General features: G+C 33.9%; 1 protein-coding gene across 1 annotated transcript in view; it reads left to right on the forward strand.

The window, feature by feature from the left end:
- Positions 1 to 26,799, forward strand: part of TEX15 (testis expressed 15, meiosis and synapsis associated) — a 45,128-nt gene extending 18,329 nt beyond the window's left edge. The window contains exons 4-10 of the mRNA XM_090258625.1: positions 2,843 to 3,080; positions 3,897 to 4,043; positions 4,928 to 5,090; positions 9,089 to 16,428; positions 18,685 to 18,743; positions 21,229 to 22,472; positions 25,676 to 26,799. Coding sequence (XP_090114751.1) covers positions 2,843 to 3,080; positions 3,897 to 4,043; positions 4,928 to 5,090; positions 9,089 to 16,428; positions 18,685 to 18,743; positions 21,229 to 22,472; positions 25,676 to 25,716 — 9,232 coding nt within the window. The 3' untranslated portion in view covers positions 25,717 to 26,799. The remainder of the gene's footprint in view (positions 1 to 2,842; positions 3,081 to 3,896; positions 4,044 to 4,927; positions 5,091 to 9,088; positions 16,429 to 18,684; positions 18,744 to 21,228; positions 22,473 to 25,675) is intronic.
- Positions 26,800 to 27,464: the final 665 nt, after the last annotated feature.

A 27,464-nucleotide genomic window follows, 5' to 3' on the forward strand; every position in this document is an offset into this window, starting at 1 on the left:
TAAAATCCCAATTTCTGTTAGCTCTCTATGTTTCATTTATATATTGCACTTTATTCCAGCTGTACAAGGATCACTTATCACCAGCAGTTTGATGGATCTGAAAACAATTATGTTCCCTTTCAAGCTCTCCAAAGCCAGTTACTTCATGTTCTTTATATCCTGAAAAACGTAATTTAATATTCTCATTCTGTCCTCTAGGCACCACTACTAAATACATAACCAGTAGCAGAAGCTAAATAGCATTGTTTTGTTTCCAGTTAAACTTGAAGATAATGATACTTCTGTGTTTCATTTACCAGAACAAGTTATCTTTGGAACCTATTCTGTGATGTAATTAACTGTGACTTAGGCATTCTATTTGAAGCACTTAGACCTTGTAGTCTGTTGTAGTTGGTTTCAGTAGATAGACGTCATGGTAGCCCAGTTAGTTATAAATTCGTGATCTTTCAAAGGATATTCAAGATTCTTTCAAAGGATATTCAAGATTCTAATCCTGTTTCTACCACTCATTTGTTGTATGTAACTTCTTTATCAATGTAAGTTTTCTTATCTGTTTTTTATATTTATTTACTTAATGTTTAATAAAATAGTGGTTTAAAATAATGACCAGCCCCTAACCAAGAGTACATCTACAAAGTTAACATTTGAGTGCTGTGTTGATTTTGAACTTTGCACTCTAGAGATTAAAGTATATGTAAGGTTCAGGAGCTGACAAATTGTGACACTTATTCCTCATTAATATTGCTGCATAAAAACATGAGGAAACATTTCTGAAAAAGTATTCTTAGCTCTTATTTTTTATATTTAAGACAATATAAATATCTTATTAACATAGACTCTGATGGTATTAATGTCTTGGTAATAGAGCACTTTGTATGTAATAGTTATTCTTATTCTTACCTGGTTACATGTTACTATAAACACAAAAGACTATTCAGATTCATTTTACCTAACATCTCTGAAAAGAAGTTCGTGAGACTCAGAGCTTCTGTCATTTGACAAGCTGACTTAGATTCTAGTTTGGAGTAACTTCAAAAAGTCAACCTTTTACAAACTTTTTAGACGTAGAAATAGTTCTAAAGGCGAATTTCTTATTGTTCACTTTTATTATCTGAGTCATATTTAGTCCTAAATTTTTTTCCAATATAATTCTGAAAACTTCATTGACAATGACAAAGTATTTATTAGTATTACGATCAATACAAAACTCCAGAGACTGTTTTCTGCTTTAGATATATAGGTTTTTGGATCCCTGGGTCCAATCTTTGTTTTTTTTTATTCTACTTAATTCCTTAAAGAGGACATAATGTTTAGCCAGTAAGATGACTAAGTAACACAAGGAATTGGTTGGCCCAAAATATCAGTGGCACCACTGTTGAGAAACCCTGCTCTAGTGTTTGTTATACATCTTTAATTTATAACAATATACTTTCACATAATGTTATATTTATGTGTAGGAAAAAACCTTACAACAATGTACTTCAGTTTTCTCCCTCTCCCCCACCCTTTGTGCTATTGTGTTTCCATGTGGGAGAACTTACTTTCCCAGCAAATACTTGGGTCCTTCCAGACAGTCCTTCCAGGCATTGCTCAGAAAGTTAATGTTCTTCCAGATCCTAAGAAAAACCAATTGAGAAATTGGGAAAACAAAAAGTATTATTATACTTCTGTGAGATTTAAACCTTAACAAAAAATAGAGGTTTTGATGTTTCACAGAACCTACTGATGTCAACTTGAAAGCAAGAGCAGCAAATAATGTCACATGGAGTTGAAAGTTAAGGTTGACATCCCAGGAACTGAGAGAGTAGTCAGTCATGATCTAATCAGTTAGTCTTGATTATAACTGTTGACATGGGTTTTGTAGCCCTGTCTACTATTAATGGTGAGTCATTCTTGCAAATAAAATAAACATTAATAGGCAAATGTGCATAGTATATGTACTTCATATAAATTCTGTGAATGATATTGGAGGAAATGACAAATATTGGTAGCATGCAGTTTTCAAGAACAATTTTTTGTGTGTGTGGTACACACATTATTTGCTAGGTTCTTTAGGTTCTCCGTTGTTTATAATCATTTGGCATCACATTCCTATCCCAGTGATTGAACTGCTGCCACACAAGTTGCCAGTGATACTGCTGACCAAGCCATAAAGAACCCCTTATCTAATTTGCCAGTTGAAGGGGGATGATAGATGTTTTATATTTTTAAGTGGTTCTTGATTATAGTCGAAATTTGAAGAGTGTCTGTAGTTTAGATTATAATCCTTTATGAGGATGATTTATCTTACTACTGAGATAGGAGTTGGTAATCAAATTCTTGCTTATTTCTTCCAGCTGTTATCTAGATCCCTGAAAAATGCAATTCCCTAATAATTGACCATATACATGTATATGTGTGTATGTGTCTCTCTCTATATGTGTGTTTAAAAAATGTATATCCTTTCCTCTGTAACACAAATAGGTAGGAATTTGAGCTCTGGAATGTAATGCCACATTACAATTCTAACTCTACTTTTCTACTTTGGCAAGTTTTAATTCTTTGAACATCATATTCTCATCTTAAAAATGTGTATAACAACAGCAACTCAATTTGAGGGGAGTTGAGAACAAAATGACAAAATGCATGCATTTTGCAGCATTCAAGAAATCTAACTACTACTTGAATTTCTTCCTTAGATTATTTTCAACCTAACTTGTTACCATAGGACATTGTAACCTGTGAATGTTATCACTAATTGTCTTGTTTTCTAACTGTATTAAGCTGGAATATTTATTTTCTGTTTAAAATTCCGTTGATGTTCTCATTTAACCACTTTTTTTTTTTTTTTTTTTTGCTTTAGGTCAGAGATGCGTGAGAATGGAAGACATGGCAGAGAACTTGAAGAACATTTCTGCTTTTTAGCACTTTCTAAGAGGGATATGGCTAAGATATATCAGAATGGGATTAGTACCAAGGCATCTACATTGAAGATATTAGGAAATCCTCTTCTTGGAATTTATTTATTTAGACATGTTGATGTTGCCTTGAATTATGCTCAGAGTAAAAGCATTAATGTAGAAAGTATTATAATTTTTAAGGTAGGTAGCCCAAAACAAATACTAAATATTATATTCAGTTTGTTTTCAATTGACCTGAACATTTATTTGTGTTTTTAAGTTACATTATATAAAATAATGATTATATTTATTACTGTCATCATCGTTATCATCATTCAAAATTTCCTCCTATTTCTGACTCTAGTTGGGTGTGCAGCTTAAACCAAAACTCCAGTAAGCAAAGGCAGCCCTTACCATCTTTGTCATCTCAGTGTATATTTTTATAGATTAAGAAAGGAATTTAATTTTCCAGTTGTTTCACACTATTTATTAAATAATCTGTTTTTCCTTTACTTATTTCAAATAGTACTTTTAATATTATACAATGTTGTTATAGTTGCTTGGACTTACCTGAGCTTTTTTATTTTTTCCAGTTTTTTCTCCCCTTTCTGCCTTCTCTTATGGTAGTTTCATCCTTTTAAAAAGTGTTTAATATCTGGAAGTGCAAGTCACCTGTTCCGTTCCATCATTCTCTATCTCTGACTCAAATTTTTATTTTCAAAAAATTTTCCGAATTTTCTGAGGTATTGTTTGTTTAGTCTTCCAGATAAGTTTTTAGACTAAAACTCATTTCTACAAATAGATTTTCTGAAATTTTTTTATTGAAATTGCTGTAGTCTTAAAGTTTAAGTTGGTGGAAATTGACATAATTACAATAAGTCATCTCATTTACTGGAACATGGATTATCTCTTCATTCATAGATTTTCCTTTTAAAAGAGCTAGCTTCACAACTCTGTGTATGAAAGTTTAAAGTGTTTTGGTGTATTTTTTATAGATCTTTTTGCCTTTTTTAAAAGGTTCTCTTTGGAAAAGTGAAGAAAATCCAGCCTTCATTGGATAAAAACAAAGTTTCTTTGGATCCTTCTCCTAACTTTGATTGCCATATGTCAAAAAATATACCTTCCCCAAAAGATACCATTGAACTACAAGCCTACAATTCAGCAGTATGTTAATGTTTTTGTTCATTTGACTACTTCAAAGTCACATGGTTCACATTGTATGATACAAGACTTAAAATAACTTCCCAAAATATTGAAGAAACATCTCTTAATTCATTCAGTATAATATTACCTTAAATAAATAAATAGTGAAAAATGTTTTAATATTTTTCTGAAAATGTTGGTAAAAGGGTTTTCAGATTTATATTTAACTTTGTTCAAAATAGAGTGTCTGCTTTTATTTAGGTGTTCCATAAGATTATTTCTGACTTGTAAAGCATGCCAACTTTTTTTCAACAAGGCTATTTTGATATAATGTTATTGATCCTTTGTGCTTTGCAAAGGAGAAATGACTTTTATCTTGGTCATTACATGTGAAATGATAATTTTCTGTCATATGTTGGTGAAACAGTAGACGTTTAGTCTTGTACAAAAATATTAAATTATATATAATATACATTATATATAACCATATATATGATTAAATGGAGCTAAACCTTCTAGAAGTATATATATATGCCCCCATGTGTAAAATACATTAAGCTATGGTTACTTTCTTAATTAACTTTTCCAGCCAAATAAAATATAGTGTAGTATATTCACAGCATATCCAAAACATTAAACTTTTAATGGAAAAATATTTTTTAAATTTAAAAACAGAGTGTGTCTACTTCTGCTGATATTGATAGCCTACCAAGAAAAAAACTGTGTGGCAGGAGAAAAAAATTCATACATCTTCAAAAAAAAAATGTTTGAAGAAGGCAGGAAGTGGGGGTGGTATATGGAAACAGATGAATAAAACCATTATGCAGTTATATAGTTTTTTAAAATATTAGCTTATTCAAATGTTTAATCAGCATAAAAATATTCTTTTCCTCTTTACCTTTCAGATATACTTCTATGAATACAATGTTCTTTCAAACCCAGTAGATAAACCTAGGCAGTGTCTTCCATATGCAATAGTAACAGTGAAATTTATTGGTCAAAAAGTAGAAAATGGACACCTTATGACATCTTTGAGATTCCTCTCAACAGGATTTCCTAAGAAGGCTGGTAAGATACATAATGTTTTTTTACTTCAGTAGCATTTGTACTGGTCTTACACCTTCTAGATATTATTTTCTAATACATTATGAATAAGCAAAACATTTATTTGCTTTACCTATTTCCAACTTTCTATACCTAAAATTATATTGCATATATTGATATTTTTGTGACTTTTGCTCAGTATATTTGTGTTATTCTTCTTTGTTGATGTATAACTGTAGTTTCTTCATTTCCATACATATATGTATACACTCACATATTATTCCATTTTCTGACTATAAACTAATCCTCTGAGGACATTTGGATACTTTCCTGTTTTATTCATATTCCAGATATTGCTATTTTAAACATTCATGTAAGTGTCTCAGTACCTATGTGCAAGAGATTTTCTGTAGATTATACAGTATATTTACATCAGGAATTTGAAAGGCAATTCAAAGATGATGTCAAATATTTTTCAAAAGAGGTTGCATCAGGTTACACATTTACTCTGCATTCTTACCAACACATAATACTTTTTAAAAAAATGTTGATTTCTGCCATCCTAGTGAGTGTGATATGTTGTTATTATCACCTCTAAAAGAAACACTGTACTTTTAAAAGCTATCATATCCCTCTCCCTTCATTCCTTGTACCCCTAAACAATCACTAATCTGCATTCTGTCTCTGTATATTTGCCTGTTGTGGGCATTTCATATAGTGAAGTCAAATATGTGGCCTTTTATGACGAGTGACTTTCACTTAACAGTGTTTTCAAAGTTCTTGCATGTTGTTGAATGTATCAGTACTTCATTCCTTTTTATGCAGTAAGGTTCCATTGTATAGATATACTACATTATATTTATCCATTTATCAGCTGATAGACTTTTGGATTGTTTCCAGTTTTTGGCAATTATGAATAATTCTGCTCTGAATGTGATTGTACAAGTTTTGGTGTAGACCTGTGTTTTTATTTCTCTTCGGTTTATAGCTAAGGAGTAAAATTGCTGGGTTATATGGTACTCTGTGTTAACCATATGAGGAATTGCTGTAACTGTTTTTCCAAAGTGGCTCACCATTTACATCCACACCAGCAGTGTCTGAGGGTTAGGATTTTTCCACTTGCTCATTATCACACAATTTTCTCATTGTAGCCATCTAGTGGGTGTGAAGTGAATTTTTCAGGGTTAAGTTTTACACTTGTTGAATTTATTCTCAAGTAGTATATTCTTTTTTATTCTGTTGTAAATAGAATTATTTTCTTAATTTCATTTTTGTATTTTTCATTGCAAGTATATAGAAATAATGTTGATTTTTGTGTGTCCTGCAACCTTATCTGCATACTCCAGATGTTTCTAGTGGTTTACTTATACAAGATCAAGTCATCTGCAAATACAGATAGTTTTACTTCTTCCTTTCCAACTGAATGTGTTTTAGTTCTTTTTCTTGCCTAATTGCAGTGACTAGGATCTCCAGTGTTTAATAGAAGTTCCTGTCTTGTTCCTGAACTTCGAGGGAAAGCTTCCATCATTCACTGATAGGATGTTAGCTCTGAGGGGTTTTTTATGTCCTGTATCATGTTGAGCAAGTTCCCTTCTATTCCTAATTGTTAAGTGTCTTTATCATGAAAGATTGTTGGATTGTGTCAGATGGTCTTGCTGCGTCTTATTAAAATGATTATGTTGCTTTCATTCTTCACCCTATTACTATAGTATATCCCATTAATTGATTATCAGATACTAAGCAAACCTTGCATTCCTGCTGGTTCTGTCAGAAGGATGGGGGGTTATCGGCCCACACTTTTGTCTAGAAGAAAGCTGCCTCTCCAGCTCTTGAGCTGATGCTAGACTGTTCAGTTCCTTCCCGTATATCTCTGGTGCCTTTCAAGCTGATGCCTCAGTGCTGGAAGTTAGAGTGAGTCTAAGTAAGTCCGTGCATGGTCCCTTTAAGAGGAAACTGCTGGAGGCTCCAGAAGCCCTCCAGTTCCCTCAGCCACAATCCCTGCTGGTTTTCACGGCCAGAAGTTATAGAGTCTTATCTTAACTGGCACTGGAACCAGGGGTTGGGGTGGGCTGTTGTGGGACTGGGACCCCTCACTCCTCAATGGGGAGCGCCTCTGCAACTGAAATATCTCTCCTTATTCTTATCTGCCACACATAGGTGTGGGACCAGCCTACTCCTCATCTTCACGCCTCCTACCAGTCTTGATGTAGCTTCTTTATATCCTTAGTTGTAGGACTTCCATTCAGCTAGATTTCAAAGGGTTTGGATGATAGCTGTTCTGTAGTTTACTTGTAATTTTGATGTGGTTGTGGAAGGAAGCAAGTACTACCTTTATGCTGCCACTTTCTACCCAATGTCTTTTGATTGGAGTATTTAATCCATTTACATTTAAAGTGATTGTTGATAAGTACGTATTTATTTCCATTTTATTTTTTATAACTACGTTTCTCTGTTTGTTTTATTCCTCTTCTTAAAACCTTTATTATTTCTTGTAATACTGGTTTGATGGTAATGAACTCTTACTTTTTTTCTCTCTGGGAAGCTCTTTATTTCTCCTTCAATTTTAAATGATAGCTTTACTCTCATTAATCTTGGTTGTTGGTCCTTACTCTTTGAATATTTCATACCAGTCCCTTCTGGCTTGAAATGATTCTATTGAGAAATCAGCTGACAGTTTTATGTGAGCTCCCTTGTCAGTAACTAACTTCTTTCTCTTGCTGGTTTTAAAGTCCTCTCTTTGTCCTTAACCTTTGCCATTTTAATGGTGATGAGTCTTGGTGTGGGTATCTCTGGGTTCATTTTGTTTGGGACTGTCTGCACTTTCTGAACTTATGTGTCTTTTCCTTTCACCAGATTAGTGACGTTTTCAGTTTTTATTTCTTCATATAGGTTTTCAATCCCTTGCTCGCTCTCTTTTCCTTCTGGTGCCCCTGTGATGTGGATGCTGTTACACTTAATGTCTCAAAGTTCTCATAAACTATGCTCATTCTTTAAATTCTTTTTAATTTTCCTGCTCTTAATTTTTTTTTTCTTCTATCTCATATTTCAGATTGAGGATTGGTCCTCTGCTTCATCCAGCCTGTTGTTTATTCCTTCTAGTGTAGTCTTCATTTCAGATATTGTATCCTTAGTTTCGGACTGGTTCTTTTCTATAGTGTCTTTGTCCTTTTTTATGTCTGACATCTCTTTGTTGAAGTTCTCACTTTTTATTTGGCCCTTTTCCTGAAGATTTCTCCTGTTCTTTCATTTAAGGCATGTTTGTCTCCTTATTTTGGCTACCTCTTTGTGTTTGTTTCTGTGTATTAGGTAGATATGCAATGACTCCCATTCTTGGAAGGGTGGCATTCTGCAGTAGGTATTCTGTGGGACACAGTGGCACAGTCTCCTTGATCCTCTGATGTGGTTGCTCCAGGAACGTTTCTTGTGTGGGTAATGTGGGCCCTCCCGTTGTCATTGAGTCTAGATTGCTACTGGCTCCTTTTTATGTAGGGTAGACCCGTAGGCTGGCTGACTTTGGGAATTGACCTCAACCACAGTGTACGAGTTGCTGTGCGGGTGCTGACCACATGAAGCGGCATTCACCTCAGCAGTACCCACCATGATCTTTCTTGGGCTATACCACTTGTGAAGCTGATTGGATCTTGCTCTGGTGTTGCCTAAAGCTGGTCACTAGGTGTGTTTGCTTCTGGGACCTCTTGGGAGGGACTCTGGTGAAGGTTAATGTCAGAAAACCTTTTTGGAGCTAAAAAGGAACATGTTTTTATTCCTGTTTAATTTTTCTAGTTCTTAGTATTTGCAACATCCAAATTTTTATGGCAAATATTTTCTTTAGTAAGGTGTAAGGACAAAATTTCATGTTTCATCTTTTATACTTTATTCATTTGTTACTCATCTTTTTCTCTCTGAGAACATAGTTTTAATTATTAGGTTACTTGATGAACTTTAAATTAAAATTGTTTATTAATAGAGTTGTCTGTAAAGATACTTTTTCTTCCTACATTTACTTATTTTTATTTCCACAGAAAGGACATGCTCTCTGAATAACTGTACAGTGGCCAAAAGAATTGGAAAAGGAAAAGATGCTACTGTCATCTTTGAGCATTTCAGAAAACCTGTAGATCTGTTTGTTCAGGAGAACTGTTCATGCAGTGCACCAAGTTCAGAGATAAATTCTTCCAACTCAGATATTTTTAATTCCTATGAAAATGTGCAAAATGGAAACATTTCTGTAATTGAAACATGTAGTGGACAGATGAAGCACAATTTAACAAAATCTAAAGACACTTCTCAAGTACATGCATATGATTCAGATCTTTCATGTATTCCCAGTGATACCAAAGAAAGTGTTAATGATGACTTGTTAAATTTGACACATCTTAAAAATGTTTTAAGTGGTCTTCCTGCTGCTTTAACCTTTCATAACAATATTGGCTCAAGCACAGTTATTACTTCAAAACTCATCAAAGACCCAAGACTTGCGAGGAGAGAAGAAAACATGGAAAAACATAATAACATTACAGATTTAAATAAGATTTTGCCATTTAAGAAGAGTTTAGATTTTGTTAACTCAGAAATCAGCCTTTCTATGCCAACTAATTCTGCCTCATCATCTGAAGTCATGCCTGGTGACGATGCTGTTCTTACTAATTGTTTGAATGTACCTTGCTTCGAAGCTGCTTTTGATGATTCACAAGCTCAGACACACAACATGGGCTCTAAGGACAGTAATTATACAACTCCCAATAAAATTACAATGGCAAGACAATTTCAGGACCAAGACAATTTTTCCTTCCCAGTATGTTTGTCAGATGTAGTTCCAGAAGTTGAGAACCAAAAGCACAGTGAGGAAAAAGCCCAGAGATCCCAACAGAGAAGTAACATCCCACTTTTAATTGTACAAAACAGTGAGCCATGTAACTCTAATGAATCAGTGAATACTTGTGCAAAAGGGTATGGCAACGACAGTTCTCAGGAATCACAATATTCTGATTTAAAAACTGTATGTCAGGATGGTCACCAAATGTCTGCAGTTTTTCCATTCCAAAAGACAGAAAGCATACACGAGTACATTCAAAACACTGGAAAGGTGAGAAACTTCACTGGCCAAGAAGACTATTCCAAACAAGTAGAAAAGCAAAATTTGTGGAAAGAGATTGATAATTATTGTACTAATGAAACAAAAATCAGCCCAGTAGATAATAACATTTCTTTGCACCAAGAATACAAAGAAGATGAGAGTCTTGATTATTTTGGAAAAAATTATGATCAAATATTAATCACTCAAGAGTTAGAAATATCAAAATCTTCCACATCTACCACAAATTATAAGCGTGAGCTAGATAATCTAGCATTGAAATTACAAAATAATCTTACTTCAAGAGTAGAGAGCCTTTCACAAAACCGTCCTCAGCACTGTTTGGAGAATGAAGATAACATTCATAGTGGTTTTGCCATTTCTCAAAAACTAAAGGAACCGAAATTGGACAAAACAAATCAAAACTATGTTAGCATTTTAAGCGCTGCTTTCCAGGATGCAAAAGATGTTTGCCAGGCCAAAGAGCTGCCAATGCATACACTTATTTTATCTCATGATGTTAGAATAGCTAATGACCATTCAAATTGTAGCATAGCTAGAGAACATACATGTGCCCATAGAAAAAATGATAATGATCCAGTGTTGTTAGAAGGGATTCAAAGAGGTTGCAAAGAAACTTTTCAGGTTGATGATAAAGGTCAAGATCATAGTCTGTTCTGTAATGCACAGTTGAATAATGATATACACGTCAATGTTTATTTCAAAGAACAAAGAGATAACAGTAAAGAAAGCCAAAATGAAGCAAAAGGAGAAGACATTCTTTCATCTACAGAAAACAACATAGAAAATACATATGAATATGAGAAGCAGAATTTTCATACAAACAAAAATTTTACTGTAGATGAAAGGCAGGAGAATAAAAATTCCAGTAATATAGAAATTCTGAGTTCTGAAGAACTTCCTACATTTAATCTGACTTTGGGGGAAAAATATGTAGCAACAGAAACTACATTATTAGAAACTGAAGATACTACCACTTCCATAAAACAAAAAGATACACAAAATACCATAAGGAGTACAGAGCATTTGGTTTCCATATATCCCAAAATCTTGAATTCTTCAGTGCATGTATCCTCAAATGCTGTAATGCAGATAGATAGAACTATGATGCCCACATTAGAAACATATAATGAAGATCACCAAAGATACAAGTTTAAAGAAACTTGTTCTAAGAGTCCAGATTTGGGGTTGTTAGTAAAACATAGGGTTTCTGATTGTGAGATGGATATAGATAAAAACAAGTTATACAACTCATTTCATCAGTCAATAAGTGATAACTCAGTTCTTCAAAGTATTGAACTGGAAAATGAAATTGAAGTAGGATCAAAACAGTGTGATGATGCTTTTCCATCTCAACAAGATACTCGTAGCTATGGAAGTATACAGTATGAAGAATTTGGGGCCTCATATGAGGCTCTGAAGTCTCGTATTGATTGGGAAGGTCTATTTGGAAGCAATAATGGGGAGAAGGAATTTTTGAGAAGCACTGCAAGAAGGGAGCACAGTGATCATCCTTACCGTGATTATTCCTTTACACAAAGAAACAAAGCAAAGCTCTTCAACCCAATTTTACTTCCAGATCTACAAATTAGAATTCCTAATACACTTATGACAGGATTCAGTTCCACTGTTAAGTCCCTTTCATTGAAAGATAGTATTTGCAAATATGTAACTGAAGCCACAAGACCAGAAGTAAGTGAGGAAGAGGAAAGAGAAATTCTGGGGTTTGAAACTTATTCCCAGTGTTCTGGTGAAAATTCAGCTTACCCATGCGAAGATGAATTTGGTAATACAAAGCAAGAATCAGGAGTAGTGAATGAATCTGAAATCTCACTTTCTTTTGACTTTAATCATAATACACACATGAATCGCATGTCTGAAGAACAAAGCAGTGGACCTATGCTTACTGAACCTTTGAGTGTCACAACAATAAATAATGAAAGCAGATGTTCCTTTACAAAGTCAAAAACTGATTGTAATGATACGAGAAGTGGAAAGGACACAGAATCAAGAATTAACAAAAGAAAGCTACATACACCTTTTAGGGACCAGAGCAGACCACAGCATGAAATTTGTGAAAAGAAGAGGAGGCTAACCAATCAGGTCTCATCTGAATGTTTTTCTTCATTATCCACAGGACGAATTAAAACCTTCTCACAGTCAGAAAAACACATTAGAAATGTCCTGGATATTCTAAATAGTGAAGTATCTTTATGCAAAAGCAAATGTCTCTCCAAAAAACTTGACAGAGCTCTTTTTTACTTAAAAAAGGCTCATAGAAGAGTTAACACATCTTTGGAGCTTATAGCTAAAGTACAAGAAACAAGGAAGGACCCATTACCAAAACCATATGAAATAATGTGCAATAGTTTCTGGGAAATTTGTGACCTTCAAGGTTGTGGTTCTGTTTCTGAAAAAAGCTATTATTCTACTAAGCATTTTTTATCAAAAAGAAAATATGACAAACCAGAAGCGAAAGGAGCTTTGGGATTTGAAGTTAATAAATCATTAACTCATGTATCAAAGTACCAGTCCTATGGAACAAGTGAAGAGAGAACCACAAAGTGCTTTTCTAAGAGAAATGTGGCCAACAGTGTCTCCAGGAGTCACAACACTATTCACTTGAGAGAATTTTGTGATCAAGAATATCCTGAATCACAGTTACCTCTGTGTTCCACATCCCAAAGTACAAATCAGTCAACTTATAACAATACCTGTATGAGAAATTCTGGACCCTTAGAACTTCAAACCCTTTCTGAAAAAATGGGGTGTCTGTTTTCCCCAGACCACTCAGATGAAAAACTGACTAAAAAAGAAAATCAAATTGACATAAGGTCTTTATCTAATGTTAATAAATATAAAAAGCCTGAGAACCATTTAAGATATAATAATGAAGATGCAGTAGAAAATGCTGAAGCTAATAAAGTAATAAATAAAACTAATTCAGTATCTTTAAGTTGCATAAAAGAAAACAATGTAAGTTTTAGCACAGACAAAAATTATGATGCAACTTGTATAGCTCACACAAAGGTAAAAACTGGCATAGTTATTTCAGTCTTAGAATCAAAAGTGAAGAACTTTTTGAATGCCGACAACTATAAACCAGATAATTTTATTTCACCTGGTTATAAAAAAGACCTGGAAGTAAATTTTCTAGAAAAATGGACATCTAGTGAGAATGCCGCACCAGGCACTATTACAGGAAATGCCCGTATGGACCCATTACTTCAAACCTTGATAACAAGCAAAAAGTGTAATAGTATTCCTCAGTTAGCAGCTGCTCCAGTGTTAGATAGTGAGGGAGAATCTTCAAAACCATATATGGATAAACAGAGAACTTTTGCTATAGATCCTTTTGCAGCATCCACCGATATACCACACTGTCAGCAAGAATGTGGCGGAAAGGAGCTTCTAAGGATGGAACAATGGTATCCAAGTAGTTGTGCCCATGTAGACAGGGATGAAAGAAATGTTACTGAGAATTCTGAGTTGGATCTCATACCAGTAACTGAAGAAAGTAAAAGTTACGGGGAAAATACAATGAAGAGGCATTTTTCCAGTGATAGTTCTCTGCTCTTAAAAGATGATGTAAAGGGTTCTTCAGAAATATGTATTTCAAAGACACATATTCCGGACAGAAATATGTGGAAAGTTAAACAAAATGAAAAAGCAAAAGATTCAATTCATAAAAAAAGCATGGCTGAAAGACCAACTGTTAAGAATCTATACAGAAATCAAAAAAATAAGATTTTAGAAGAATCCCCCTACTTAAGTGAGAAAACAATTAAAAATAACTTGATTGATTCTCATCGAAGCATTAAGAATACAACTGAGACATTCTCTTTGAATAACACAGTTTCTAATCAGCTTAAAGAAAGAGAGAAAGTGGGGCGAGTTCAAGTTAATAATGACTCTTGGTCAGATTATACCTTGCATTCAGAAATCGCCTGTAATTCCAAACCAGACATTTTAGGAAATAATCATATGCCTGCTTTACATGCTCACTCTGAAACCTCCGAAGTCTCTACTCCTCAGAAGCCTACATCATACATGAATAAGTTAAAAGAAAAACATTGCTCAGCTAATCATTCAGACCTTATAGCTAAGCTAGCTCAAATTTTAAGGAGAGCAGATGAAGCATCATCTTTGCAGAGTCTACAGGAAGAAACTAAGGTTTGTGAAAGTATTCTCCCATTATTTGTTGATGCTTTTGAAAGAAAACAAGAAAGCTCACTTGAGCAAATCTTGATTTCAAGAGAACTGTTGGTAGAGAAAAACTTGTGGAATAATTGCAAACACAAATTAAAACCATGTGCTGTTGACTCCTTGGTAGAACTCCAAATGATGATGGAAACTATTCAGTTCATTGAAAACAAAAAAAGGATCTTAGGAAGTGAACCGACATTCCGAAGCTTGCTTTGGTTTGATGAGACATTGTACAGTGAGCTGCTTGGCAGGCCACGTGGATTCCAACAACAATCCAATTTCTATCCTGCTTTTCAAGGAAGGCTAAAATATAACGCATTCTGTGAGTTGCAGAAATATCACAATGAATTAATTGAATTATTAGAAGACACCAAAAGAGTAAACAATTCATACTATACATTCTTAAAATTTAAACGACAGATTAGAGAGTGTGAAGCAGTATTGAAGCATTGTTCTGATTGCTTTGACTTTTCTCTTTCTGTTCCATTTACCTGTGGAGTTAACTTTGGAGATAGTTTAGGAGACCTAGAAACCTTAAGAAAAACTACTTTACAGCTAATCAGTATGTATGGGAACTCTCATAAGGTTAATTCCTGTCCAGGAAAACAAGACCATTTGTGGATTATCCTTGAAATGATCTCCTCAAAAGTTAATTTTATCAAGAGCAATGAAGCAGTAGGTATTAATATATCTCTTTTTGGTCTGGAACATATCTTTTTTGATGCTGCAAAAAGTCTTGTTTGGAAAGAGAAGAGAGAATCTTTCAACAAAAGGTACTCAGAACAGAAGAACAAAGGAATGCTACTCAAGATGAATCAGTGTTCTTTTTCTAAATTACAAAAGATATATGATACACTGTCTAAAGATTTAAGCAGTGAACAAATTTCCAATATTGGTCTTGAAGAGAATACTATGAAGGCTCCCAGGAAGTCAGATGATCTAATAAGCAAAGCAAAAATTAACATAGAAAACCGTAGGCTTAACAGTGCTTTGATTTCACACCCTGATATCTGTTGTATTAGTGAAATATTGGATCAGGCTGTATTTGCAGACTTAAAAAAATTACAGGAACTCACTACGAGATGTACTGATCACTTAGAAATTTTAAAAAAATGCTTCCAGATGCTGCAAGAGGATAACAGGGATAATATTCTTATAACAGAAGAAAACGTTTTGGACATGCTTGAAAACCACAGACACGAGGCTATAATTTTAAAACCTGCAGCCACTGAAACCTATATTGAAATAGCCATGCTCTCAGAAACAGTTCACTTTCTTAAAAACTCAATGGCAAAGAAACTAGGTAAACAAAGGTTTCGAGGTATGCTTTGGTTTGATTTGTCACTTCTTCCTGGCCTGGTTAGCTTCCAAGAAAAAATGGCTTCTTTCTCATTTCTTAAAGGTAACTCAACAGATTGCCTTTGGAAAGTGATAGAGACCTCTATTTCTGAAGTTAAAGAAGACCTGGACATTACCTACAAATATAGTGAATCTGTTAATTGCTCATATGCTCTTCACTTGTTCTCAAGAGAACTTGAAGAACTTTCAGAAATTAAAAAACTTCTAAAGAATTCTAAGTATTCTGTTTCCACATATATTGACTTTGTGCCATGTATAGCATCCATAAATTACGGAAGCACTGTGACCGAGTTAGAATACAACTACAGTCAGTTTTCTACACTGCTTGAAAATATATTGGCTGCCTCACGGAAAGATTTAGGGAAAATGGCTCATGTTATGAAAATCATGAAAATTATTGAACATACGAAGGTAATATGTGCTAAGAATGCTGACTTAACCCTTTCCTTCATCCTGTGCCAAATGCTGCATAACAGAGAGAACACTTTCCAATTAAAGAGAAAAGAAGAAATGAACGTTCATGTAAAACCTAGGAAGAATATCAGTAAATCCAGTATTTGTATGACGGAACCCTCAATCTCAGAGTGCATGATAAAAAATGTTTCAGATTCTTCTAAGAAACGACCTATCACTGTAGACAAAGGTCAAGACTCTCAGGAACAAGAGAAAAATACTACTGCTTCCAGTTGTAAAAAACAAAAGGTAACAAATGTTTTAAAACAAAACCTGTATAGTATTATCTTTGAGAACAAGTTTAGTCTTTAGCCAAATAAGTAGTTAGCCGAATTGGAAAAATTGAGAATGGTTTAAATATTGCCTTGCAAAATGAATTTACTAAAACATTGGATTCGGCAATTTATAATACCTATAAAATATAAATGCTTGTGTATATGAGATACACAAATGTCTTTTAAACATACAAATTAAATAAATTATTTAACTTAGAAAATATTTCTTGGATGTGAATTTTAATTGCTTTGTAAGGGAAGGTCCAATATTATGAATGTGAGTTAAGTGAGTGACCAAGTATTTATCGAGTAGCTTTTATATAACAAGATTATATAATTAATGTGAATATTAAAAACTGGCTAATGGAGCCTGTGTTTTTTACCATTATCTACATAGAGAAATAGGAGAGATATTTTTAAATACATGATCATGAAAGTGTTAGAAGTCCTCCATAAATGTATTTATATAACAAATATTTTACAGCATTTTTTGTGTTCTTGGCACTGTTGTAATATTGCACAAATGCATATTAACTGTTTTATTATTCATGAAAGCCTTATGAAGTAGGCACTATTATTTTCTTCTTTAAAGGTAAGGAATCTGAGCCCTAACTGGTGTGACTCAGTTGATTGGGTGTCATCCCACAGAGCAAAAGGTTGCCGGTTCAATTCCCATTTAGGGCACATGCCCGGGTTATGGGTTTGGTCCCTGGTCCAGGCGCATACAAGAGGCAACCGATCAATGTTTCTCTCCCTCTCTTTCTTTCTCCCTTCTCCTCTCTCTAAAAAATAAATAAATAAAATCTTTAGTTTAAAAAAAAAAGAAGGTTAGGAGCCCTGGCTAGCGTAGCTCAGTGGGTTGAGTGTTACCTGCAAAATAAAGGATCACTGGTTCCATTCCTAGTGAGGGCACATGTCTGGGTTGTGGGCCAGATCCCTGGTTGGGAGCGTGCGAGAGGCAACCACACATTGATGTTTCTCCCTCTTTCTTCCTCCCTTCCCCTCTCTCTAAAAATAAGTAAATAAATACATCTTTAAAAAACAAAGATACGGAAACTGAGACAGAAAGGTTAAAGAACTTTCCCAGTGTCACAGTTATTAAATGGGAGAGCCCAGATGTAAAACCAGGCAGTGTACTAACAAGTGTTCTTATTGTGCTCTCGGAGGCTTCCCTTAAAATTTTTCAAGAATTTCACAGTTCAAAAGTGAAGAAAAACCTATATGCAAAATGAAAAGTAAGATTTTTTTTTCTCAGCTTACTCTAATTGTTTCCATTAGTTCTAGAGACTAGGAAACTAATCATTAGGCATTACATTGTCTTTATAGGAAAATGCATAATAAACAGCCAGTTTATAAACATACTTCCAAAACATAAGAGCAAAAGTTGTGTATTTCACATTGAGTGAGAAGAGGGTGATACTAAAAAGGTGTTGTTAAGTATTGAGAAGAAAAGCAAAAGAAAAGAGGGAGAGAATGTTTATTTGTTGATTTCATGGAATAACACAAATGAAAGCCTTGCCTTAAAGTAAAAAAAAAAAAAAATACGAGCATAAAAATGAAGAAGGTATCTAAGTTATGGAAAATAATATAAGCAAAGACAATGATTATTGACCTATCTTGAGAAATAAGTTTAAAATTAAGTTGAACAAAAAAATTAACTTAATGGACAAGTTAAGGACAAAGAAGATTGTTTCAGATTGTAAAATGTCTTGAATATAGGTCTAAGGAGCTTGACCTTCATTCTCTACATGTTGAAGGACAGCATCCTTTAAAACATGTATTTTCAGTGATTTGACGGTAGAGGTGCTGAGTACAGGTAGAAGCAGTAAGTCATTCAGGGCTTAGAAAAGGGTGCTATATTACAGAATAAGAAAGGAAAATCTGTGTTTGACAGACACTACTTAACAATGGAGTTTAGTGACTACTTTACTAAAAGATAAAAAAGAGGAAGCAGTGGTAAATGGACTCCAAGATTTCTTATAAAATGTGGGGGTGAAAAGAATTTTGCAAATTTCTTTTTTTAAAGTGTCTCCAAACATTAATGAAATATGGGAAGTCTGGCAGAGTCACTGCTTTTTGAAAAGGAGGATCATTAATGAATGTAGTGTTAGTGCATTTTCGGTGATGACAGAACTAGCAATTGCAAATATCTGATATTAAAATAATAAATATTTATATTGTATTTTAAACCATCACCAATGCAGCTTTACTTTGTATTTGTTAAACATAGGTTAACAAGAAAGATGTCACAAAAATCAACAGACAAAAGGCAGCGTTCAAGCATCCAAGGTAGGAATTGCGGTCAGCCCTATCTGAAGAAAAACTAAACAAAATTGAGCACATATTAAGGAGCAAGACTAAACCATTTATTTATACCTATGTTGGATCATACGTGTAATTTATGGGACAAGAGTAAGCTAAGGCAGGAGAAAGAGGTTGAGATTATGCAGTTTATTAAGTAAGGCCTAACGAGTATGAACTTTATAAGAATTTAAGGATAGTGTCCTCTGAAATTTGTTTTTTAAAAGATGTAAAGGGTAAAGAGATTCTGAGTACAGTTAGAAGTCATAAGTCAGCCAGAATTTAGAGTGATATTTTAATAGTAAAAAAGTAAAACTCATATTTGACAGACATTACTTAAAGAATTGATGGGGCTTAGTGATGGGTTTTACTAAAAATGACTTAAAAGAATAGGACAAGTGATTAAGTTTTTTAGACTTGTGGACTTTAGAGACCATCACATTTCAAAATTGGTTAAAAAGATATAAATTGCCAACATATTACTAAGTGGGACCTTAGTCATAGGCACACATATGATAAGCATACCAGTGTTTCATAAAAGGATGTTTTAACACTATACTATATGAAGAACATGATTTCAAAAGAAGGCCTAGCTCTTTGAATTACTTTTATGAAAATCTGATTACATTATATTCTTATTTTGACATGAAGTGGCACCACTGGACTTATTGGTCATATCTTTTTTCTTTCAACTCTCTTAAGATTTTTAGTTTATGATAAGCTTAATTTTCTTCCATCTTTTCATTTTATGAAGGAGAGTAATATAAAATACAAAAATAATCCTCATTTATGTCTTACTTGGTTTTACTTCTTTAAATACAGCATTTTATTTCCTGGCACACAAAACTTTGAATAGTTATGTAGTGGTATAAAGATGAATAGACTGTTAGAAGGATAACATATGAACAAGTTCTATAATCATCTTGGTTTTGGTAACTAGGTATAGGTAGCATTTGCAACTCCAAAAGAATCAAATTTTGTTTCACCTAGCAGGAAAATGAATTATAAGGTTAATAAAGGGTACTCTCTTCAAGGAAGAATATCCTCTAAGAAATTACACAAAAGGACAGACAATACAGGCAACTGTCAGTCTATAAGTTTGGTCATCACATACATCATTGGAAATGTGATAAAGTCAAAATTGTACTTTCTGAAAACTGTGTCAAAGTATTGTATGAGGTTGGATGATGATCTAGGTTGTCATTAAAGTGCTTTTTCTTTTTTTGGTGTTAAAGGAAAGGAGTCTATTCAAAAGCTTCACAATTTTGGAATAAAAGCTTTCCACAAGAATTAGTCTCTTAGGCCTATCAATTAATGCTAAACTCTTAACACCTGAGTTCTCCTGTCATTTCTCCGTTAGTTTTTAGTTACCTTACTTCTATAGGGTTAGTTGACAAACTAAGAAACATAAGATACAAAAGTTACACAATTTGGAAGAATAACAGGGTTCTGCCTTAGAATTCGTCCCTTCTAGAACACCCAAAGAATAACCCTGCCACCCTCTGCCAGGCCAGCCCGATACCAGTCTGTGCCTGGAGTTCCTTCCCATCCAAAAGGCCGTCCATTGGGAAACGCAGGCAGCTGCTGCCAGATCAGCCAGGCATCTTTGAGGAAGAGCCCAGGAGCCAGAGAGCCCAAGCCATCCTGAGAGCCCTAAAGTGCTTTTTAAGGAAGCTGGATTAAGTAAAATGTGGAGCTTTTAATTTCTTAAGTGGAAAATACAAATTCGAGGCCAGAGATTAATTTCTCTTGACTGTAGAGGAGTTGTTACTTTTTTCTTTTCAACATGTTCTTTTCCAGATGTGATTAAAAGAATTTTTTGAGACACCAAAAAATACAATTACACTGGGGACCTGTATTAACTATTTGGCTCTATACATTCCCATAATTGATTCTTCCTGTAGCCTGTTTGAAACTGTCTAAATTTATGTAGGAATGCCAAGAATATTAAACTGGCAAGGAATTTCGGAGGTCTGCATTTCCTATTCTTGACCCTGAACAGACAAAATATCTTAGCAGTTAGTGATAACTGAAGATCTTGGGGGTGGGGGGTGGGACACATTTGGTAGTTCACCAGTTATATATATAGCCATGTGTCAAGTAAAGAAGATTGTCATTGGGTTGGAGGTATATGAATTAGAAACTACACTAAAAGAATCGAATAGTGATGCTTTTCTATTTGTAAAGGTCTCTATCAGAAAATATTCAAAGCATAAATAATTTTTTACAATATTGGAAGCACTGTATATTTTCAAAATATATTTGAAATGTGTACTATACCACTTTCTACAGGAAAAGTATTTAGATTCAAACCAAGGTAATGAAACTGGTGGAATATGTTACCTGTATACAGCCAATAGAGAAATGTTAATCCTAAGAACTCTTCTCCTGAATAAAAATTTCAAATATATTTACATTAAGATTTTGCAACTGCATATTTAAAATGGTTTTTATTATGTGTTACACGTACAAGGACCACAAGATCTCATCCCGAAAGTGAAAGTAAAACAAGACCAAGTTCATCTGGCAATCTGAAAAGAAACCATGGATCTCCAGAAAAGGCTGAAATGCAAAAAGCACTACCTGGCTCACCTTTACCTTTAAAGAACCTAAAAGATACTTGCATGTCAGAGGGAAAAATAGATTTAACTAATATTTCTTCTGATACTTCAGAAGATTTCACTGGACAACAAGAAAAAGTAAATAGCATGAAGAAAAGAGATGTGAATTTGAGTGCTACTGAAACAAAAAGTGCTAAGAAAGATTGTCCTTCTGCAATTTGTGACCAAAAAAGTATAGATGGCACCTTTTCAAAAGACCATGAGACACCTTGCCAGAAGAAATTTCTTAACCATTCCCCAGACCTCTCAGACATAAAACCAGGAACTGATTCTTCTCTTCTGCCTAATGCATCAGTGCCCACCGAGCCTATTTTCTGTTTTGTGAGAAATATCCCTGCCAATTTAGAAGTGAATGACACTGTCTTTGAACTTCAAGATAGTGAAGTATTAAACCCATCTATTAAAAACTCTACAGGCACTAATTCTCCACAAGCCATATTTATCCAGAACAAAATACCTGTTCAACAAGTAAGTGAAACACAACCTGCAAAAATTGAGTCAAAAGAAAACTATATGAAGGATACACTGAATCCCAGCACTGTACCTGTTGAAACATCTGAGAAGATAACCCTTACTGTCAACAAAACAGCAGAATACTCTTCTTCTGAACAAAAGAATAATGAAAATTTAGAAGTCCTAACCCAGAATGCCTCCACATATTGGAATGAGCTTCCACAGGCTGCATGTACCTCACTGTATTATTCTTCTGAACATGCATTTGGAACTGTATATCCTTCCTGCGCTTTGTATGTTTATCATCACAGCAGCTGCAGTGGTGATGTCATTACTCACACATACCAAGGCATAACATCACTTGAAGTACAGCCACCTCCTGAGATGTTGACTGCAGCTCCAAGCACTGTCCAGAATACACATTCTAATCTTCTGCACTCTCACTATGTTGGTTACTTCACTGGGGAGCCAGAAGCATACAACTTTATGCCAGCATATAGGTATTCTGTGTCTCAGCTGCCTGTTTGTTACACTGTTCAGCAACCAGCTTTTTCACAGTATGCTCACTATGAGCCATTAACACAGGCTGCACACCCTTACCCTCCTGATTCAAGTGTGCATCCACAAGTTCCTTGGACATATGGTGAGTTTCACAAGTTTTAATGGCTTGCTTCATTGTATTTTTACTTTTATCTTTGTATATTTATGTAAATGGAATTTATAAGTGATGATACATAGTCATTTCTCTCTGTGCAGATATGTGGAATTGTTTGAATATCAAGCAGAGTTAAATTATGTTGTCAAGTATTAGTTAATGGTGGAAAAAATTAATATCACTAATATGTTTTTCAACAAAATTCAATTTAGGGAATTATTAATAAAATTATAATTAATTCATACCATGAAATATGCTTTGAAAATTAAAGGCTTTATTAAAAATTTTTAATGACAGATTTTAAAATTGTGTCATATAAATTTACCTATGTAGTCAAAGAAAAGCATAGAAATACTGAAATGAAGTACATCAACATTTCAACCTGTTTCCCTCAGGGTGATAAAATTTGGGGACTGTAGAAACTTTTTCTGTGTTTTCCTACTGGGACCATATACATTGTTTTAATAAATGGAGAAAAATAGAGTAAAAAAACCAAGGTGGAAAAAGAAACTTCAATCAAATAAACCAATCATTCATTTTCTGTATTTTTAATATACCACTTGGCAGAAGTGGAAATGGAGTTGAAATGTGTTGATAGAACAACTTAGTAGTTTGACATTGGAAATTGAACATTATTTCCTTTAACATAATTCTATTTGTAAAACATCATGATTATAATACATATTTTTAAAAATTAAATTGAAATGCATATTTACCAGAGTCATAGCACAGTTTCATTTTATTTATTTAGTTTTTAAGAGACAAGACCTGGATGTCCCATCCTTTGGAAGCTTTTTTCTTAAAGATTTTAGTTATTTATTTTTAGAGAGGGAAAGGGAGGAAGAAAGGGAGAGAAACATCAATGTGTGGCTGCCTTTCACATGCCCCCAGCTGGGGACCTGGCCTGCAACCCAGGCATGTGCCCCGACTAGGAATCGAACCAGTGACCCCTTGGTTTGCAGGTCAGTGTTCAGTCCATTAAGCCACAACATCCAGGGCTTAAAGTACAATTTTAAAGCAATTATTAATGATTATGCAAAAACTTTTCACTAACACCCAAGCATTCTGCCAATAGAGGTAAAATACACTCTTAAAAATCTCTTAATGTCCTAGAGAAATGTAAAAGAATTGTTTTTTAATCAATTCTGAATTTTCTTACAAGTTATTAAGTAGAAAAATTAATTGAATTAATTCATTTCATTTGTCTGATATAGACAAGAAGCAGCCTATTAACATAGTTCTATTTCTAATTAAAAACCTAATAAGACAGCATAGGGAATATTGTCAATATCATAATAACTATGTATGGTGACACATGGTCACTAGACTTTCTGTCATCGCTTCATAAGGTATATAAATGTGTAAGTGCTATACTGTACTCCTGAAACTAATATAATACTGTATGTCAACTATAATTTATTTTTTCCATTTTTTTTATCTGTGTGTCTGTTTTTATGCCAGGACCAGGCTATTTTGATTACTATGGCCTTGTAGTATAGTTTAATATTAGGTAGCATGATTCCTACAACTTTGTGCCCATCAATAGTAGAATGGATAACACAACTATGGGACATTTACACAATGGAATTCTACTCAGTCATAAAAAGGAAGAAAATTTTAGCCTTTGAAACAGTATGGATGGACCTGAAGAACACTATGCTGAGTGAAGTAAGCCAGTCAGAGAAAGACAAGTACCATATGATTCCACTATGTGGAATCTAATGAGCAAAATAAACCAACAAGCAAAACAGAGACAGGCTCCTAGATGGAGAGCAGGTGACAGCTAGTGGGGTGGGGTGGGGGATGGAGGGATTGAGCAAAAAGGGAAGAGGACTCATGGACATGGACCACATTGTGGTGATTGCTGGGGGAAGGGGGTTACAAGGGGACTAAATGGTAATACAATGCAGTTTTTTTTTATTGTTGTTCTATTACAGTTGCCTGATCTTTCCTCTATTGCTCCCCTTCAACTGTAATTTAAAAGTGAATTTTAAAAAAAAGGGAACAACCCCTGACCTAAAGGAGTTTCACAAACAAGGAATAAAAAAAGAAATCTGATCCCCTCTCCATTGGAGTTGATACTGACACTTGGCACCTACAGAATAAAATTCAAATTAGCTCAGAATGCAGGGCCCTTCACAGTCCTGTGTATATAGATAGCCTCCTCTCCCCCTACTTCAATTCCTGTATGCAAGCCACATTGAACTTGAAACTGTTCTCCCATAGTACTTTATGTGTGCACCTCCACATAATAAGGCACCTGAGTTTTGTATGGTGTTGTAATTATCTCTGTATCTTTCCTTCCCTCTCCATGCCACCAAATGAATTTAAACAGGATTGGAAATTTTTCACCAAGAAACAATCTGAAAAAAAACCCAAAACTCTAAGTGGGGGTCTGGGGGAGTAGATAGCCCTTTTTGGTTAATCTGATACATTGCTGCTGCTGCTGCTGCTGCTGCTGTAATGATAAACACACCAAGCATAGATGTGGCAAACCTGTGAATTAAAGTAGACATCTTGAATGTAATTGTTTCATAAAGGTTCTCATAGTTTGAGCTTTCTGGTGTTCTTAATAATGTTCTCAAGCTGTTGTGATGCTAAAAAAGATACCTCTGGAATCAAGTCCAGCTTTGATTCTCAAAAATTTTAATTGTTACTCTTCAGTTATAGTAGTCAGATGAAAATAAAAGGAAAAGAAATGATTATCTACTTATTATAGTATCCAAGAGTAACTTAAAAAATTAGGAAGCAATATAAGTACATTGTCTAGTTTTCATGAGTGCGGATAGTTTGATTACCTCACACACAGGAACTATATCCTTCTGAAGATGTGACAATTCCTATAACCCATTTGCTGTTATGTTCATGATGCTCATGTTCAACACCATAAATGGAACTAAAGGAAAGGGACTGAGTGAGCTCTGTGTGCCAGACACATTACATCCTTTATCCCATTTATCTCTCACAAGATGCCTGAGAGAGATGCAGGTACTGTTGTTCTTTTGCAGATGAAGGAACTTCTTGGGGAAGTTTAAATCACTTTCTTGGGATCCCATGGCTAGTACGGGGCAGATGTGCAGTTAGAACTTTGATCTCTTCGGCTCTAACTTAACTCAGGCCTTTCCACTGTACTGTGCCATTAGTCTGCATCATTAACTTATCTCAAATCTTTGTGTGTTTTTTTCTTCCAGTTCCATGGCAACCTCAAGAACTCTTTCATCCAGGACATTGAAACAGTTTTCTGTCTACTGAAATAAAAGAGATTTACAAGTTTTCCAAGTATTTTTATTACATATTTTTATGTTAACGTTTTAAATATATGTTAGTGTGGTAAGAAATATAAATCATATAGCCTTTTATAAAAGTTTTAACTGCAACAGAGTATCATATAATGCAATGGGAAGTCAATTTCTGACATCTAAAATACCATAATTATTCCCAGTGAACTCTGTACTAGGCTATTTTCAGTATCTGCCTAGCCATCAGAAACATTAACATTACTTTTTGAAATTTATTTCTTGAAATGTTGCTATCATAGTTATTACAGTTATATAAAGATTTTCTTTGAGATTATTCTAATGGAATAAGGAGAGTTAAATGTAACACTATGATTAAGGTTAAGCAAAAGTAGTGCAATCTTAAAAATAAGAATTTTGTTTCTGATGTTTTTGCTGCGTTGTTTATGGTAATGTTATACCATTTGACTTAGAGTAAAATAGGATTATTTTTACTTGTATTGGTTTTAGAACAATAATTTTATAATTCTTGATATTTTATTTATGTAATTTACAACTTTACTATGTCCAACATGGCAAATTGCTTTAATATCAATACTTTCTAATTTTTATTTATAAATTATAGTCATAGTTTTGCATAGTTTCAGTATTTGTCCTTGAGTAGAAATTTAAAATATTGAGATTAAAGCACATTTCATATCTTTTCTGTAACAACTTTTTCCACATACTATCTTTTGTATTTGTATTTCACAATTTAAAAGGTTTTTGATGATTTTGTGGCAAATAATAGGGCGCAGTGTCTTTAGCTTATGCCATTAGTTTTGTGTTGTTTTAGTAATTTAAACAATGTAGCACAAATACAAGTTTTTTGGTGTTGGGGTCACAGATTTTTTTCCTTTTCAACATTCTACAGAAGTAAAAAACGCCTTAATGATAATAATTGTAGAACAACAGGGGTTTAGTGTGTAACTGTGATCTTCAGCAACCTCTCTGACCACCGAGAACTATTCCTGATTTCTGTAAGATCCCAACCAGAGAGATTCCTCACAAGTAGATAGAATTTTCTCAAGTGCTAGTTGGTCCTATAGCTGACCCTCAGTGTTCTCTCAGACTTTTTAAGTTAGCAAACTATGTTATTTAGCACAGGCTTCCAACAGTGTAATTCAGCCATATTTATTATAGAGTGAATTTTGAATTTAGGAAACACTAGTAACACCCAGGGTAATTCTTTAGCCACATTAACCAAATACTGTAGAATTCAGAATACTTAGGGTTCTTCTCTAACACATAGATCTTTAATAAAAGAGGAAAGTCAATCAAAAAACTGCAATTGAGAGAAAGATATTTGAAAACAGACTATAGAATTAAAGCAATATCAAGATAACATCTACTTTTGTCCATATAGTAGTTTTGTTTGAAAAGTAGTCTGGAAAAATCAGAACACTTAAACACGTATTAAAGCAATAATCTTAACTGTTATTCAAAAAATGACTTTGCCTCAGCCATTTGATCTGTGTTTGGTTATAAAAAGAGGTTACAAATTATTATTAAAAATGTTTCTTTTAGGTAAAAGTTAAATATTCTAATTAAAGATGTTTTCTTTAAACAACTTCCAGAGTCTTGATACTGTGATATTTTTATTTCATAAGTTTGAATTTAATTTAAAAAAATGAAAATCTTACCTGAATATTCAATTGTGTTTAGAAATCTGTACTTTGAAAACAGAACATGAAAAAATGTAGTA

Source organism: Furipterus horrens, unplaced genomic scaffold, assembly GCF_987537825.1.
Source record: "Furipterus horrens unplaced genomic scaffold, mFurHor1.1.pri manual_scaffold_12, whole genome shotgun sequence".
NCBI lineage: Eukaryota > Metazoa > Chordata > Mammalia > Chiroptera > Furipteridae > Furipterus > Furipterus horrens.